Source organism: Cupressus sempervirens, chromosome 11 (genome assembly GCF_028749045.1).
Source record: "Cupressus sempervirens isolate cs-2001-9-10 chromosome 11, ASM2874904v1, whole genome shotgun sequence".
NCBI lineage: Eukaryota > Viridiplantae > Streptophyta > Pinopsida > Cupressales > Cupressaceae > Cupressus > Cupressus sempervirens.
Genome location: NC_143128.1, coordinates 339,886,041 through 339,901,304, shown reverse-complemented (window position 1 = coordinate 339,901,304; position 15,264 = coordinate 339,886,041). Strand labels below are relative to the sequence as shown.

At 35.9% G+C, this 15,264-nt stretch overlaps 1 protein-coding gene across 1 annotated transcript in view; it reads left to right on the top strand.

The window, feature by feature from the left end:
• ALB1 (ALBINA 1) overlaps positions 1 to 15,264 on the top strand; it is a 157,648-nt gene that overhangs the window by 103,275 nt on the left and 39,109 nt on the right. Inside the window, exons 8-10 of the mRNA XM_089809317.1 lie at positions 3,959 to 4,099; positions 4,273 to 4,476; positions 5,250 to 5,411. Coding sequence (XP_089665443.1) covers positions 3,959 to 4,099; positions 4,273 to 4,476; positions 5,250 to 5,411 — 507 coding nt within the window. The remainder of the gene's footprint in view (positions 1 to 3,958; positions 4,100 to 4,272; positions 4,477 to 5,249; positions 5,412 to 15,264) is intronic.

The following is a 15,264-nucleotide window of genomic DNA, read 5'->3' as shown; positions in this document are numbered from 1 at the left end:
AAGCCACAAAGGCGCAAAATCAAATATATATAATCAAGCGTGCTTTTTCCCGATGAAAAGAGCTCTCATTTAAAAGCTTTTCGATGGCAAAAGTTTCCATAAAATTCCACTTCAGAAAACATGGAAGTTTCACAAAAGAACTCAACACTAGAAACTTTTTGACTTGCTTTTTAGAAATATCTCTTTGAGTCATTATTTATAATAATAATATAAACATTATTATAATAATGCAACTCAATGAATAAATAAATAAGAGCTCATGTAATTATTAACCTGATCAACCGCAAGTGACGACCAACTGCCAAGCCATCCACTGTGCTGCTAAAAATAGCAATTGCCCATAATAGACTTACTAAAAATAGTAAGTAATCAATTGAGAGCCCCAAAACACTTTGTCAGCTCACGAGGGTCGCTATGATGAGCTAACTCAATCAACTGCACAGACTGGCCAAAAACGGGGACATTACACCTATATTCTGAAAAATACAAAAAGAAACAACATTCTTTTGCAACTACTATCTAGCTCTATAAGATCACGAAAAATCTATAGGAAAATATAATTTATATAATTAAAAATTATAGCAGCAGCAGAGCAAAGATCCGTTTGGAATATTTCATGTTATTTGGTCAATGACTACACAAATATGATTTTATGATGGCTCCTTTATAATGAGTGCTCTCTATTTGGGAAAAAGAATTAGATATGTAAGCCATGAGATGGATGAATACATTGTAGGAAGGGGAAGTAAGAAGGTAGCAATATGGCCCAAGTCTGCAGAGGAAGATGGAGAAGGTCCAAAGCAGTGACCTATAGTAATGATGAAATGCTTTATGGCTGAATAAGTCAGGATACAATGGGTCTGGTTTAGTATGCAAAGAAACATGGGATGTCGCCACCACCACTAACATGTACAAGTAGGCTTTGGCAAGCCATTCACAAGCCACTTGGAAGCCTGATAATACAAAGACACTATTACCTGGTACCAATAACATGGAGGAAGGTTTCTCGATGATCATCGAAATGTAGAAAGAGTTTGACATCATTGCTGATAGTTGATAAACTTTTTAATTTAGAGTGTATGGCCACATATTTTGAAAACAAATGGTATGGAAGATGCTATGATTTGTGCATGCAACAATATAACTAGGAGATAAAGGTAAAAATTAATGAAAGGTGGAAAAAAAGAGAAAGTGGAGAAGAAAATAAAAAGAAATAGCAAAATATGTTTGAAATGATGACAGTCAAAAAAATATTAATGCTGGAAATTATAATAAAATTAAATATGTGAAGTTTTTAAATACGGAAGTAGGCCAGTATTAAAAATTTTCTTTTAATAAGTGTAAAATAAGGCCAAACACTTTTTATGTTGCACAACAATGAAGGGGAATGAATTATAAAGAAATTGCAAAAAGTAAAAGATTGCCAGAAAATCATTAAAGGAGACAAAATGAAGTACCCTTTAATGTATGGACTTAGAGAGTTGTACGTATTATATGGTATGAAAATCGAGCAATCCTTCATTATTATTCTCCTTGCAGTCAGATTTTGGTTGTTCTCATCATAGAGCATACAAGAGTCATTTCCATCATATGGATAACTAGAAAAAATACAAGGTGAATCATACAAACCTCCCAACCTTAGCATTGTATGGCTTGTGCATATCTTATTAGTTTTACAATATGCTCTTTCATTTGACCTACAATCTATTTTATTGAGCATATGGCAGTGTCTAGGGTTCATTGTATGGAAGTGAATCCTTACTATGTACCCTCATTCGATCGTACATGTGCCTCATACATATTCAATTCTGCAACTGTCGTTATCTTCTTGATCATACAAATGACTGTGATAGAGAGATTGCATCTCAATATTTATAAGCTGGTAAATGCAAAAGCATACAACCTCTTCTTCGTTCAGTGCCAAGCATACAGTCTCCTTATTGTTCAGTGCCTAGTGTACGACCTATTCTAGTGGTTTCTGTTCGCTTCACACATTGCAGAGATTGGCAAATTGTGCTCACATTGTATAGCACCCAGCTACCATTGGAGTCAGCATGATGTATCGTGCTTTCATTCTAGTCTTCCTTTCATGTAACCATCATGTCCAATAGTGCATAAGTAGGATGTATAACCACATTATCTTTGCAAGGTATGAGAGGTGGCAATTCTTCTCCAACATTTGGTCAAAATTACAGGAGGCATACAGTATTTCCATGTCCAAACATTTTTCAATCTATGGACTTGGCAAACGGTCCACTTCACTACACTCTCCATTCTCCTGCAGGGTACAACTACTCACATATAGTTATTGCAACTGTTTTTGGGGAAGAAATTGTATATTCAAATCATATTTTGAATTTCTAGGGATTTTAAAATAAATTTTACTGAGACAGATGCCAGTAGCAGTAAAGGAAAAAACAACGCATTACGAAAGGCCTTGTATTGCTTTGGGGAAGACTAGTAAAGTGAAAGATGATGAAATTTTAGTGATCTGATGAGCATATTACTAATGCTGCCGATCAAGTCTCCTTTTCTGCAAATAATAATTAGTTGATCTTCATCAAGTAGTAGCTCATTTTATGTATGCATGCAAAAAAGGGATGGTACAAAGCTTCTTTGCTGCACATGTTATTTTAATGAGCAAGTCTTCACCCCACTTTGCATCTCCTTAAGCATAACCTTTTCTGCTCCACATCAGAACCTGCTCTGACACCATTTTGAGAATGATGAATGCTTACATCATGACAAGGTCACAAAAATAATATTATTCATTTGGGATGACAGATTGATTAGAAATTCATTACAATCTGGCTTTATAAAGCCATTTCAAAGTTTAACTTCCCAAACCGACTTATTGAAAAACTTCTCAATGACTTTTATGTAATAATCTATTTACCAACTTAAAGCATCTATTTAAATACTTACTAATCTAATATACTAATATAAATGTTATAACTCCAACACAAAGGGCTTGAGCAGATCCCAAGGTTATCACAAACAACCATGGAGGTTTCATGATTGCAATAACCTTGAGGACTTGTTTGGAATGCTATTACAGAAGCCTCCATAAAGCTCTTGATCCTGGATTGAGTGATGTAGGCTCCTTTCTACCTTAGTCCATGTTGCCCTTCTTGCATTTGATGCCCGGATACCTTTACTCATAGTTTCTGTACACTAAAACCAGTTGTCAATTACTAATATGTTGAAGAATCGTGTTTTCTCTAGGTCAAATTTGCCTTTGGACTCATTGTTTTTATGTGTACTTGTGTGTGAAGTTGTGAACAAAGTAGCAAGCATTTGATTAGTTTTATATGTTTCAAAGTAGTGTAAAAAATGTTATTTTAATATAATTTTCTAAAATTCGAGTCTGTACTGAATTTTTTTAGCAAAGTTAAAGTTGAAGCCAAAAATTAGCATTTTAATTTTGATAATGTTTAAAGGATTTTTGTTCTCAAGGTATCTCCTAAAAGAGCAGTCACATTTTGGGGGTTTAATGCAGTTTAGTAGTCCGGAATATGTGTTTTGCATGCTTTTCTGAAATTAAAGTAAAGAATATTACTTTATAGCTATGAAGATATTAGACCTCATATTTTTTATTTTGAGGTAGGACTATATGGAAGTGTAGGTTTAGGACTACTTGTCGCTTTGGCACCAAACTTTTTCTTGGTAACTGGGGTTCTTGATTTTTTTTCAAAAATGGCAGTGGTCTGAGCACATTGAACTGTCAATAGCTCTAGTTTGCAGAAACTAGAGGATGAGATCCTAATTCCTTTTGAGTTAAATGTGTTAGCTCTGACTTGAAAATAGTGGTGAATAAATGCGTATATTCTTTGCTGGCATATTCTTTTTGCACCTGTATCTGCCCTTTGTTTTTCCTGGAGATTTCTTTCAAATCAGAATAAGTTTTTAAAAGAGAGTTTGATTCTTCGAGTAGCCACATTAATTCTCATAAATGCAGGTAGAATTGGTGATATTACCTCGTTCCATGGTGAACGATAACCCACAGGAGAAGCAAAACCAACCTCCTCCTCCTCCTCCACCCCCACCACCTCAAAATCAGGACCCTGCAGAAGAACAAAGTGAAGAAGAGAAAGAAGATGTAAGATGATCCTGAATTTTTTTGTATTTTTGTTCTGTACAGTTCTTTCCACTTTTATTTTCTACATATGCTTGGTTCTGCTGTTGTGTCATTTCCTGGATGATGTAAGACACGGTTATTTATGTGTGGGTGCTTGTATTAACATCACTCTTTCTTGTGTGCCTTTGATTCAGGAAGAAGATGACCTTGAAGATGAACAACAACAGGAAGAGCAAATACCGGATGAATTTATCTTTGATGCAGAAGGTGGTTTGATGGATCCAAAACTGCTTTTCTTTGCACAACAAGCACAGAGGCGCAAGGGCAAAGCTGGGCGTGCCAAAAATGTCATATTTTCTGAAGATAGAGGGCGATACATCAAGCCTATGATTCCAAAGGTTTATATTCCTTTATCTAGTTGTGATTTGTATCTGATCCTAATTCTATATTTAGTTCAAGTTGGAAACAAATTGGAAGGAGAGTAATTATTCAGGGCCTTCTGTTTCAAAATATAAAAAAATGCAAGAAAATGAAAAATAGTTTGTGCATATATATTTTGTGCCCAAGGGACAAGCACTGAGGCACAAGGCGAAAGCTAGGTGTGATACTAATGTTACATTGTTGGGGACAGAGGCTAAGACATTAAGGCTAAGCTTCTAAATGTATATATAATTATATTCCTCTATCTAGTTGTAGCTTGCATTGGATGCTTCTATAATTTTCATCAAGTTGGAAACAATAGAAAACTAAAAATAGTAAATGGTTAGAAGACATTCATAGATCATTTGTTTCTGGGGCACTTCAGAATCAGGAACGCATCTGAAGGCAAGTCATTGTTTAGCATGCATTCTGATAATGATCAAGCTGGGAATTCTCTTTTGCAGTAATTTTTCTTTTATCTGTAATAATTTCTTATCTCATGAAAACTTTTCCTCTCACAGAAACAATGAGGTAAATTAGATTGGACTTACAAATTGAACTTCTTACAGATGCAACCTGTTTATATATAAAAATGTACCTATTTTCTCCAGCTGGTCTAGTAATAAAGAGTTAAACAAGAATGAAAAGTAGAAGTCTAAAGGTATCTGGTAGAAATCATTATTTCTTGCAACCCTGCCTGGTTCTCTAAGTTCTTCTTAATATACATTCTGAGTAGATGACTCTTAAACAGGGACCTGTGCGGAGACTAGCTGTTGATGCAACCCTAAGGGCTGCAGCACCATACCAGAAATTGCGGAGGAAGAGAGCTTTTGAAAAGGGAGAATTGAAACGGGTTTATGTGGAGAAGACGGACATGAGATCCAAGCGAATGGCACGCAAAGCTGGAGCTCTGGTAATTGTATTTCGTTGTTCTGGCATATAGACAGCCTTGATGGTATTCTAAAGCACATAACTTGTGTATTTCTTAATATATGTTCTTTTTTGACATAGGGGTCTCAACATTCACTGCTAAGTAATTTAGAATCTAGTCCAAGTGTTTCATGTTGCAGCTTTGTCCTTCCTAAAATCTACTAAAAGTGAAGAACAGGATTTTCAGAATACACTTTAAAAGGTATTGTCCATTATTCACAATGCACATAAAATGGCTGAGACAACAGTAAGCTCAATTTCATCACCAAAGATTTGTTAGTTGCTGAAATGACTATCTAATTTATTCTGGGTAACCTGTGTGTTGGAATTCGTACGTCCAAATCCATTTCATAAATTTGTGTTAGAAACTTAGTTTAAAAGATATCAAACAAGTTATTATTCTTGCAAAGGAGATCCTCATATTAGAAGATTGTTTACCATGTTTCTCTAGTCATCAAACATCTGGATCGTGCCATTCATGCCTTAATTTGTAAGATCCATGCCTTAGTATATTATTTAAAAGGCTCAATGATCATCTTTTTTCTCAAAATTACTTCATTTTTGTTTGAAGAGAAAATCTTTCCCTCATTTAAATAGGATGATCAACCTTGATGTGTGGTTTCAACATACTAGATAATCCTTTCATAATTCATATTCCAAAACTTTTGAAATTGAGTTAAATAGTAAACTGTGTCTGTTTGTGGAACTTCCCATCTGTTATTAGTTCATTGAATAGAAAGCCCCAGACATTGGTGACTCTTTTTGTCATTGTTTTTAATCTCTTGAACAAAACCTTCAATGTGCTAAACTATGCGATTACAAAGTGGACTCCAAGGTTCCTACTGTGGGTAATTTGCTTTTTGGAATAGACTCAATTTGGCTTGATGTAATGCTGATACCCAAGGAGATTTATGTAATCATTCTTGGATGTTAACCCAATTCCAAGTTTTGCCAACTTCCTCCAACACTTTTTAATTTGAATGATATTGCTTTGAGTTCTTTGGATTTACATCTACAAAAACCGTTGAAAATAAAATGCAAAACTAGAGAGTTTTAGGAAGATAATTCTAACCCTAAATTGATTTCATGGACTACTCCTACAAATTCAAGAGATGAGTATTACATTTTTGAAATCAATGTCTTTTTTTTGCCGATTTCAACAACTCCACAGACGGTGCAATCTTTTAAGGAACCTAATAGATTTTCACACCACTCATGTTCACCAATATTTTGAACAGTGAACAAAGTAATAGAAGATATGTAATAGTGAACAAAGTAATAGAAGTTAAGTTTATCATTCAAAAGTTTAGGCTAACCTTACACTACAATTGAAAATCATCCAATCATAAAAGGTATGAATTATGAAGTTAGTGATCTCACCATAAGAAATACTAGCAATCCTTCATTCATTTCCTACTAACTTTGTAAAACAAATCTATTCTAGTGAGAAACAAGAAACTTTGCTAACTTGCAAAAGAGAACAAATATCCGCCAAACTTCAATGAACTTTGTTTGTTTCTTAAGAAGTATTGTTGGGCCTGTAACAATTTCCGATCACTCCTTTCTTATAGAGATTGATGTCTTAACATGATCATGCATTGTCTATGTCTTGTTCATCAATTTAGTGGCCTTTGGCCTTTAATAACCAATAGGGTTATTACGGTCTCCCCTCCTTGGAAATTGCTTGACCAGAAGCATTTGTAGATCTTCATGTTGATACCAGGGTCCCAATTAAATTAGTAGAATACCTCAATGCACATTCCTTGCTTTTTGTCACTAAATTTATAAGGGTGGTTAGATTCTATCACCTCATTGTGTAGCTTACCTGTCATATAAATTTTCGAGGTCCCAAGGTTAGTTGTTGTTTACCGCATAGAGTAAACGGATTAATGCACACAAACAATGAACAAGAATAGCAACAACAGTACTCCTTTATTCACGTATAACAAGAGATTACATAACTGATGATAAAATGATTTACAATGCACCCAGACGGGTTATAAATACTTTCCGTTGAACCTTCCCGAAGGGGTCTGTCGGCTACAAAAAAATCCTAATCTACCCGTCGGCTACCAAATACAAAATCTCCGACGGCATAACCCAGTCGGCTACAGAATGCAAAATCTACCGATGACATCATCCCCCCCAAAAAGAAAAGTCGTCTCCTGACGACTAACAAAATAGGAGACAACCCGCATACAACAAAACAAAAAATACTAGAGAGAAGATAGTGCCCTTGAAGAGTGCTGCTGGTGACACAACTCATACACTTGATTTGTCCGGATTTGCAAATCCTTCTGAATCTGTGAATTAACCTCTATGGCCTCCTTTAGAAGAAGTGCCGCATCCATAGCCTGTGTCCTAGCTAATTGCAACTCCTGTTCTGTTGCATCCTTATCTCGCACAGCTACTTCCTTATCCCTCAATAGTGCTGCCCGCTTAGCTGCCCATGCTGCTGGCTGGCCAAGTCGGTCGCTATCTTCTCCCTAGCCTCCCTCTCGATTGCTAGAGATCTCTCGGCTGCAACTCTGTCTGCTGCCCTGTCTGCCTCTGCACGCCTGCGAGCATAGTAGACTTATTTGTATAGTCCTACTATCTTGTGCGCTAGCTTCTCCATGGCAGTGTTGCACGGGCCCAACTCCAGCTTAGTGGCCCAAGCTGCCAACATCTCCGATGTCTCGATTGCTGGCCAACCTCCTCAAAACATGAACGGAACCGTTGCGAACAAATCCCCTGACGTAAGCTCGAACCAAATGCCACTCCCTCAGCTGAGTCATAGCCTGCAGTGCCACATAGTGGTGAGTATTCTTGCCTATCACGCGGGTGACCCAGGTTCGTTCCTCGGCAATGGCGCCAAATGTTTACGGCATAGAGTAAATAGATTAATGCACATAGACAATGAACAAGAATAGCAACAGCAATACTCCTTTATTCGCATATGCCAAGAGATTACATAACTAATGGTAAGATGAATTACAATGCACCTAGACGGGTTATAAATACTTTCCACCGAACCTTCCTGAAGGGGTCCGTCAGCTACAAAACAATCCTAATCTACCCGTCAGCTACCAAATACAAAATCTCCGACGGCATAACCCAGTCAGCTACAGAATGCAACATCTACCGACGACAGTTGCACTATCTTTCCAAATAATGTCCTTTGATGAACTCAACCTTAATTTCATAAGCCTTCAAAAACCATCATAGTCCATCTCATTCACCACAACAATTGGATCCCAAATGAATCCAAGATTCCAAATTTGTCTTGGAATGGAACCATCATGCTGATGCTGCGCTACTCTGATTTCTGTAATCTGATTCTTAGGCCCAAGTTGTGTCCGTCTATTCTATAATTTTAAAAGTTTTCATTGTCTAAATCCAATCTGAAATGGTTATCACTGTTAGACTAATCCTTGTTCAATGGCAAGAGAATTTGTTGAACTATTGAACATATTCCTTAATATATTTCTGTAAGGCATCAAAAGGGAAACTCCATGTTCTCCAATCTGTTACAATCATCGTGAAGTTCTGGGTAGGCATGTATAGCAATACCCTAGATTGTGGGCATAGATCACTGTTCACTATGGTGGATGCAATAATTTGAATTGTGCTTGCAGTATTTCTCACAATTAGCTGCCATAAAGCTAGTGATGGTTTAACAACCACTTGGTCATTAATTGTTGTCATTACTATGGGAAAAGAATAACTATATATTTTAGGAGGTATGAACATTTATATAATTGAAGTGTCCCTTTTTCTTTCAACCAAAATAAAGTGTCCAACATTTGTTTGTTGATCAAAAGAGTTAATTGTACTTTTCTGAATTGCAATCTCTTGTAAATTGTTTGGGGAGTGGCTAATGGTAACACCACTAGGAATTACCTTTCAGCTTTGCTTATGTCTCAAATCTTTATTGAAGGAAAGTGCATCTGGATCCTGAGTTTTTTGATTGACTTCAATCTTATCACATGGTTCTAGAGTGTCTTCTTTATCTAACTCAAAAAGAGGGTTATAATAGACCTTATTCACTTCAACCTCAAAGAAAGGATTACTCACAAGTTGAATTGTATCCATAGACTTTCAATTTACAAACTTTCTTCGTCTGATTCTATGGGACAATGATCATAGGTTTTTCACATGTAGCTTAGTCTCTTTTTTAATCTAGTTCGTCCCTTGTTCTTTGGCTCCTTAAGGTGTTTGGCAATAATATTCTGATTTTTTGCTTCTTGTAATGCTTGATGATTATTTTGATTTAGCCTTTTCTTGTTTGTATAAATCTGAGGTTTCATAACTTGCAACTGTCAAACTCTTCAGACCCACTCACTTGGATGTAACAACCTTCAAGGCCTTTGATAACATTTTTTGTGATTATTGTTAAATGAGTTTATGTGAAACTCTTGATACAATATTTGAATCACAACCATTCATCTCTTGTTCTTTCAAGTGTTCACACTTTTCAATTTTTCTCCTTAGGTCAAAGAGATGATCTCTATGTCCTTTAGGCACGTGCTTCATCCTTAGATGCATGTAGTCTCATAGAGACATTGTGTTGTAATCCTCCATTTGTTAAGTCCTGTCGAAATTGATCTTGTAGGTTAGCCAATGTGGGTCCATTGCCTTTTTGAAATTTTACTGTAGGTGGGAATGTTGGTATCATCAGCCTCAAACTTGTTGTAGGCATACATCTAGTTGGAGTTCGACTGTTGATGGATTGATCTCCATTCCCTACATTGCCTCCGTTGTTTCCATCATCGTTGCCATTATTGTCGTTGTTTATCATGGTTTGTGTTAGCATGTCCAACAATTTAGCCATTCTCTCATGAGTGTTTTTTTGTTCTGCAATGAACTTATTCATGTGGTTGTCGAATTCTCCATTTCCCCTTCTAGTAATTTCTTCTCGTTTTCTGTTCTTTGAGGAGGACTTGGATGTCATCTTAACTTCTGTAGTTTCGCAGATTTCTTTCTAAAGTAGTAATTCACTTCTTTCCCTACCATAAACCTTCACAGGCTGGCAGGATTGCTTTCACTGATACCACTTGTAACCCTTATGTGATTTCTTATGGTTTTACCTAAATTCTCAAATTGAAAGAGACTTCTTTTGGTGTAATCCTTTATTTGATACAAATGTATGTATTTAATATGACTCACAGATATGTATGGTAACAATATCCTTGATTTTATGAACGCAAATGTCTGCCATCTTGATGTTATGCAAGAGTTCTATTGCCAAACAATCATGTTATATTACCAAACAACTCTTTTGGATATGACTCTTGATAATGGTATAGTTACAATATGATGGATAGTACATTTGATCAACAAAGATTGACTTAGTATCCTTAATGCTTAATGTAAGATAATCAGTGATATAATTAGCAATTGATCCACCAATATGAATGTTTTATATGGATCTCTCTAATTCTCAATCTTGTATTGCTTTGATTTACTTTATGTATCTGATCTGAGAGATATTGGAGGCCCTATATGAATCGCAGGTATTATGGTGCAATGAATTATAATTACAATTGCTTAAGATGGCAACCTGCTGATCAATATGTAGGATAAACACAGCATATGGACATTCCAATCTAACAATAAAGATGCCTGATGAGTCTTAATTTTTTTTTCAAGGATCGTATGAATTAGAAGTATAATTGCTCTTACAGGAATCTTCAATTGATATATGTATCGCAGTTCCTAATCTTTTTAATCTGATTTATATGATGATCTAATTCTGACTCTAATGGTGGCTAGGATGTATCACATGTTCGTGATCTTGTTAGTCTGATTTATGTGATGATCTAATCCCTGATTCAAAGGATGTCTTGATATTATAGCCAAACTGAACCTCTTTATCACTGTTTCTGATATAGATCCTGTTGCCTATGTGATGTTCTTACAATGATGTTTCTGTTTTACAACCTCTTTAGGAATCGTGCATCCATGACTTACAAGTCTGTGGCTCAATCTGAGCACATGGTTTAGTTTTATTTTCTATAATAAATTTCTTACACTTATTTCCCTTTCCTTCTAAATTCTTCTTCTGTATCTTCACGTCTTTACATGGAGGTGATAGGGATACATTGATTAAAAGTGAAACGCTTCTTCATAGTGAATCACAACTCCTTGTTTAACTAAATTGCACCCCTGTAGCTTGTATTCTCTTTAACAGTGCTTGTACATTAACCATCGTTCTTAAGCTCATCTTTTGGTTCTTTTGGATCGCTGTTAAGGCAATTACTCTCCTTTCAGTGATTTCTGCCATAATACAATTAACACTGTTTTTATCCCTAATAGCTGACTTGCCTTTCCCTTAACATATGCACCTTTTATGAATCGATATCAAATATAATCTTAATTATCTTATTTGCTTCTCTAAGTCACTCAATACTTGTTTCCCTTAGTTCCATACTAGACATTTCTTATTAATTCTGGTGCCTTCTTGATTATTGCTGATCCATGCTTTTCATATTCTTGAAAATCGTGGTTCGATATGATGAACCATACCTGCAAAACAGTATCAATGAAGCGAAATATTAATGAGGATGTTTAGTCCTGTTAAGGCCATGCAAATATGAAGTGAATATACATTATGGATTTCTGTCATGCAGATAATATTTCTCCTGACTCCATTTCCTTGTCATGAATTACATATCATAATATGTTATTGCTGTTTACTGTTGTAAACACGCTTGCCTAAGTCATATAACAAGTCTTTAGCCCTGCCTTATATATGTGTGATTATGATCAATATGAGTATGATATTTACTGTTCACTGTCCTGTAATTGCCACTTGTTAAATCAATGATTTCTGACCACTCCTTGCTAATAGAGATTGATTTCTTAACATGATCATGCATCATCTATGGATATATCCAAGACATATACATGGAAAAGCAGAGACTTATTTTTTGTTTTCCAGAGTAACATCCGATGAATATTCTTTTATTTACTAACATAAAGTACAAAGAATGCACAGTCTTGACCTTACAATAACAACTTGGATGCATAGAGCTTAAAGGTTAATGAATGGGGTGACTGATTGGACCTCTGCTTGCATGCTTCAGGTGACAGTTTGGTAGAGGTTTGAGTTAGTGGTAGTGTTTCAGGTACCTATGGTTGTTACCATCTCCATAGTGCAGTTGGGTGCGAGTATCAATTTGATGGGGACTCAGGTGTGGACAGAGTTGGTATTTTAGTTGGGTTGAGTTCTGATGAATTGTTGCCTTCATCAGCACCTTGGGTCATTTTTCAGATAATTTTGATATTGATGTTCAGTATTTGGGTGTTGGTGCTACAGGGGTCGCTTGTACACAACAAGAATAGTACGCAGCTCTACCTTTGGGATCTAGGTGGATTGTGATGTCCATTTTGCTCCGAGATTGCTTGGGGACAAGCAATCTTAGGGAGGGAGGATTGTAATGTCTCCAATTTTGGTAGCTTCTTGGAGTTAGCTAGGTCAGTTCACCATTGCAACCTTATCGAGCTGGCAGTAGGCTTTCCAACGGCCTATGGTGTGTTTTGGCTCCATTTGACGGACTTATTTATTGTAAGTCAACTGTTGGTTTTGATTAGCTCAATTGAGTTAGAGGAGTTGTGTGATGCTTTCAATTTTTATTTTGCGCTTCTAGTTTGGGCTCCAAGAATCTTGGAGGGAACGTCTATTTATAGTAAGTCACCCCGTCAGGTTCATTCATTGTCTTTCATCATCAAGGTTACTTTGGTGTTGTTAGGTTTCGATTATGATGCTTCTTCAAATGTTTTCGCATGACAGGTGAATTATTATTATTCATTATCTAAATACGTTGAGGTTGCTATTTTTGTTGTTGTTGGTTGGTCACCTCAGTATCATAGCTCATTGGAACCAAGACCAAAAGTTTGAAATCATGGGAACAAGAAACAGTGGCCTTGTGTGTCAAAATATTAAGTTATGGTGGAAAAGGTCATTTTTGGAGCCAAAAGCAATTAATAAATTATATTAATGGCACTTTATTATATTTTAATGTGGTGTAAGTGGAGTTCTTTTGCGAAACTGGTGCGATTTGGAGATTATAAATATGAGGACATTTGATGAGAAAAGCATCCAATTATTGATTTGTTTATTTGCTTGTCGTCTTTGTGACGTATTCTGAGGTTGTTTCCTGTGCCCTTGCTGAGGTATAAAGGTTTGAAGCTGAGAGGTACACTGAATCATCGTTGAGGTATAGTGATTTAATTTTGAAAATTGTCTCTCCTTACTGTTTTGATTGTGGCTGGGAGTTAGCATTGTAGTCGAGATTGTTTGGAGTTGTTTACAATTTGCTGCTGCCTGGACTTTCCTACTGTACATGTTGTGACTGGGAAGTTTGTTGATGACTGAAGAAATTGAATCTGGATACATCTGATCTGGACACTATTATTGTTTGTTTTTGGGCGTGATTTCTTGAGAGGAATTGGTTGTCTTTCAGAACTGTGATTACTGGCAAGTGGAGCCGGTTTATGCAAGTGTAATTGTCTGATTTGGAAGGGTTTGATAACAACGATTATAAGTTTCAGACCTGCATTTTTGTTTGGGACTGCTATGTATGTTGGAGGCTCCATTGTGTTAAGCAGTTCACATAATATTTAGCATATCAGATCTGTATGGAAGCTATTGCAATCTATCCAGGTTCCATTTAAGATCATTCAATTTAATTATGCAATTGTAAATTTCAGTGTGATAAATTGTAATCGAGTGGGATTGATTGCTAATGAATAAACTTAGAGGTTAGGTGTGAATCATTTCTCATTCCAGAGTTGTCTATTTGTAAAGTCTATAGGGCAGAACTATATATCCATATTTTGCTTTCATGTGTGCAAATTACTTAGAACCAAATAGTTCCAATTGATATAAGATCTTCATTGCATTCTCTAGTTGGTGTTTGAAATTTTAGAATTTCATTTGTACAGTGAGAATCAATGTTTCGGGAATCTGCGAGTCCGAGGCAGAGGCGGCCTTTTTGAGGCAAATGGCCTCTGGACTATGACTTGGCCAAGTCCTGGTAGAGTCCACGTGGACTCTACCGAGTCCCGAGCCCAGGACTCTCTTGAATTTTATTTTAAATTTTTTTAAATTTAAAAAGATAGAGATTTCTGGAAGGTGTTTTTTTTTTTCAGTGTATATTAATTCTGAAAATGATGTTGTGGTATGTCAGGAATTTATTAAGAATTGAATCTTAAATCTTAAATCTTCAACTTTATATTTTGTTATTCAGTCTTTTTTCTTCAGAAATTCGGTGTTATAATTATGTGATCTATGCAAAATTGTGTAGGAGTGTTAAGTAGCTTCTATTTATCTCAATTATTGTGTATTTGATGTTAATTGACTAAATGATGCATGAAAAAATCGTTAAATCTTTAAAAATCTTTGAATTTCATGAGTTTTTCGATTTTCCAAGTCCTTGCCAAGTCCGGTCGCCGAGCCAAGTCTAAGTCGGATTTTGACTTTCCAAGTCAGAGGCGAGTCCGAGTCTCGTAACTATCATGAGAATAGTGCAGCCTGCCAAGTGTTTGACAAGATGACAAATTATTGATTAGTAAAGAAAATTGATGTTCGTTTGAGGTCATAACGGACAGGATTAAAGTTATAACTGGCTAGGGGTTATTAACTTATTATAGATTTTTTCAGTTTGAATGTATTGACATTTGGTTGAATACTTGTCATGCAAGGTCTGTATCCCAATTTTTGATTTTAATGCTTTTATAGGATGGTTTTCACCTAAGTTACCGGTTCGAGTTTAGGTTCAAAGAACTGGTTTTTTGGTACGACAAAATTTTGAAATGGGGGTTGGGTTCGTTAGTACAAAAATATGTAATAT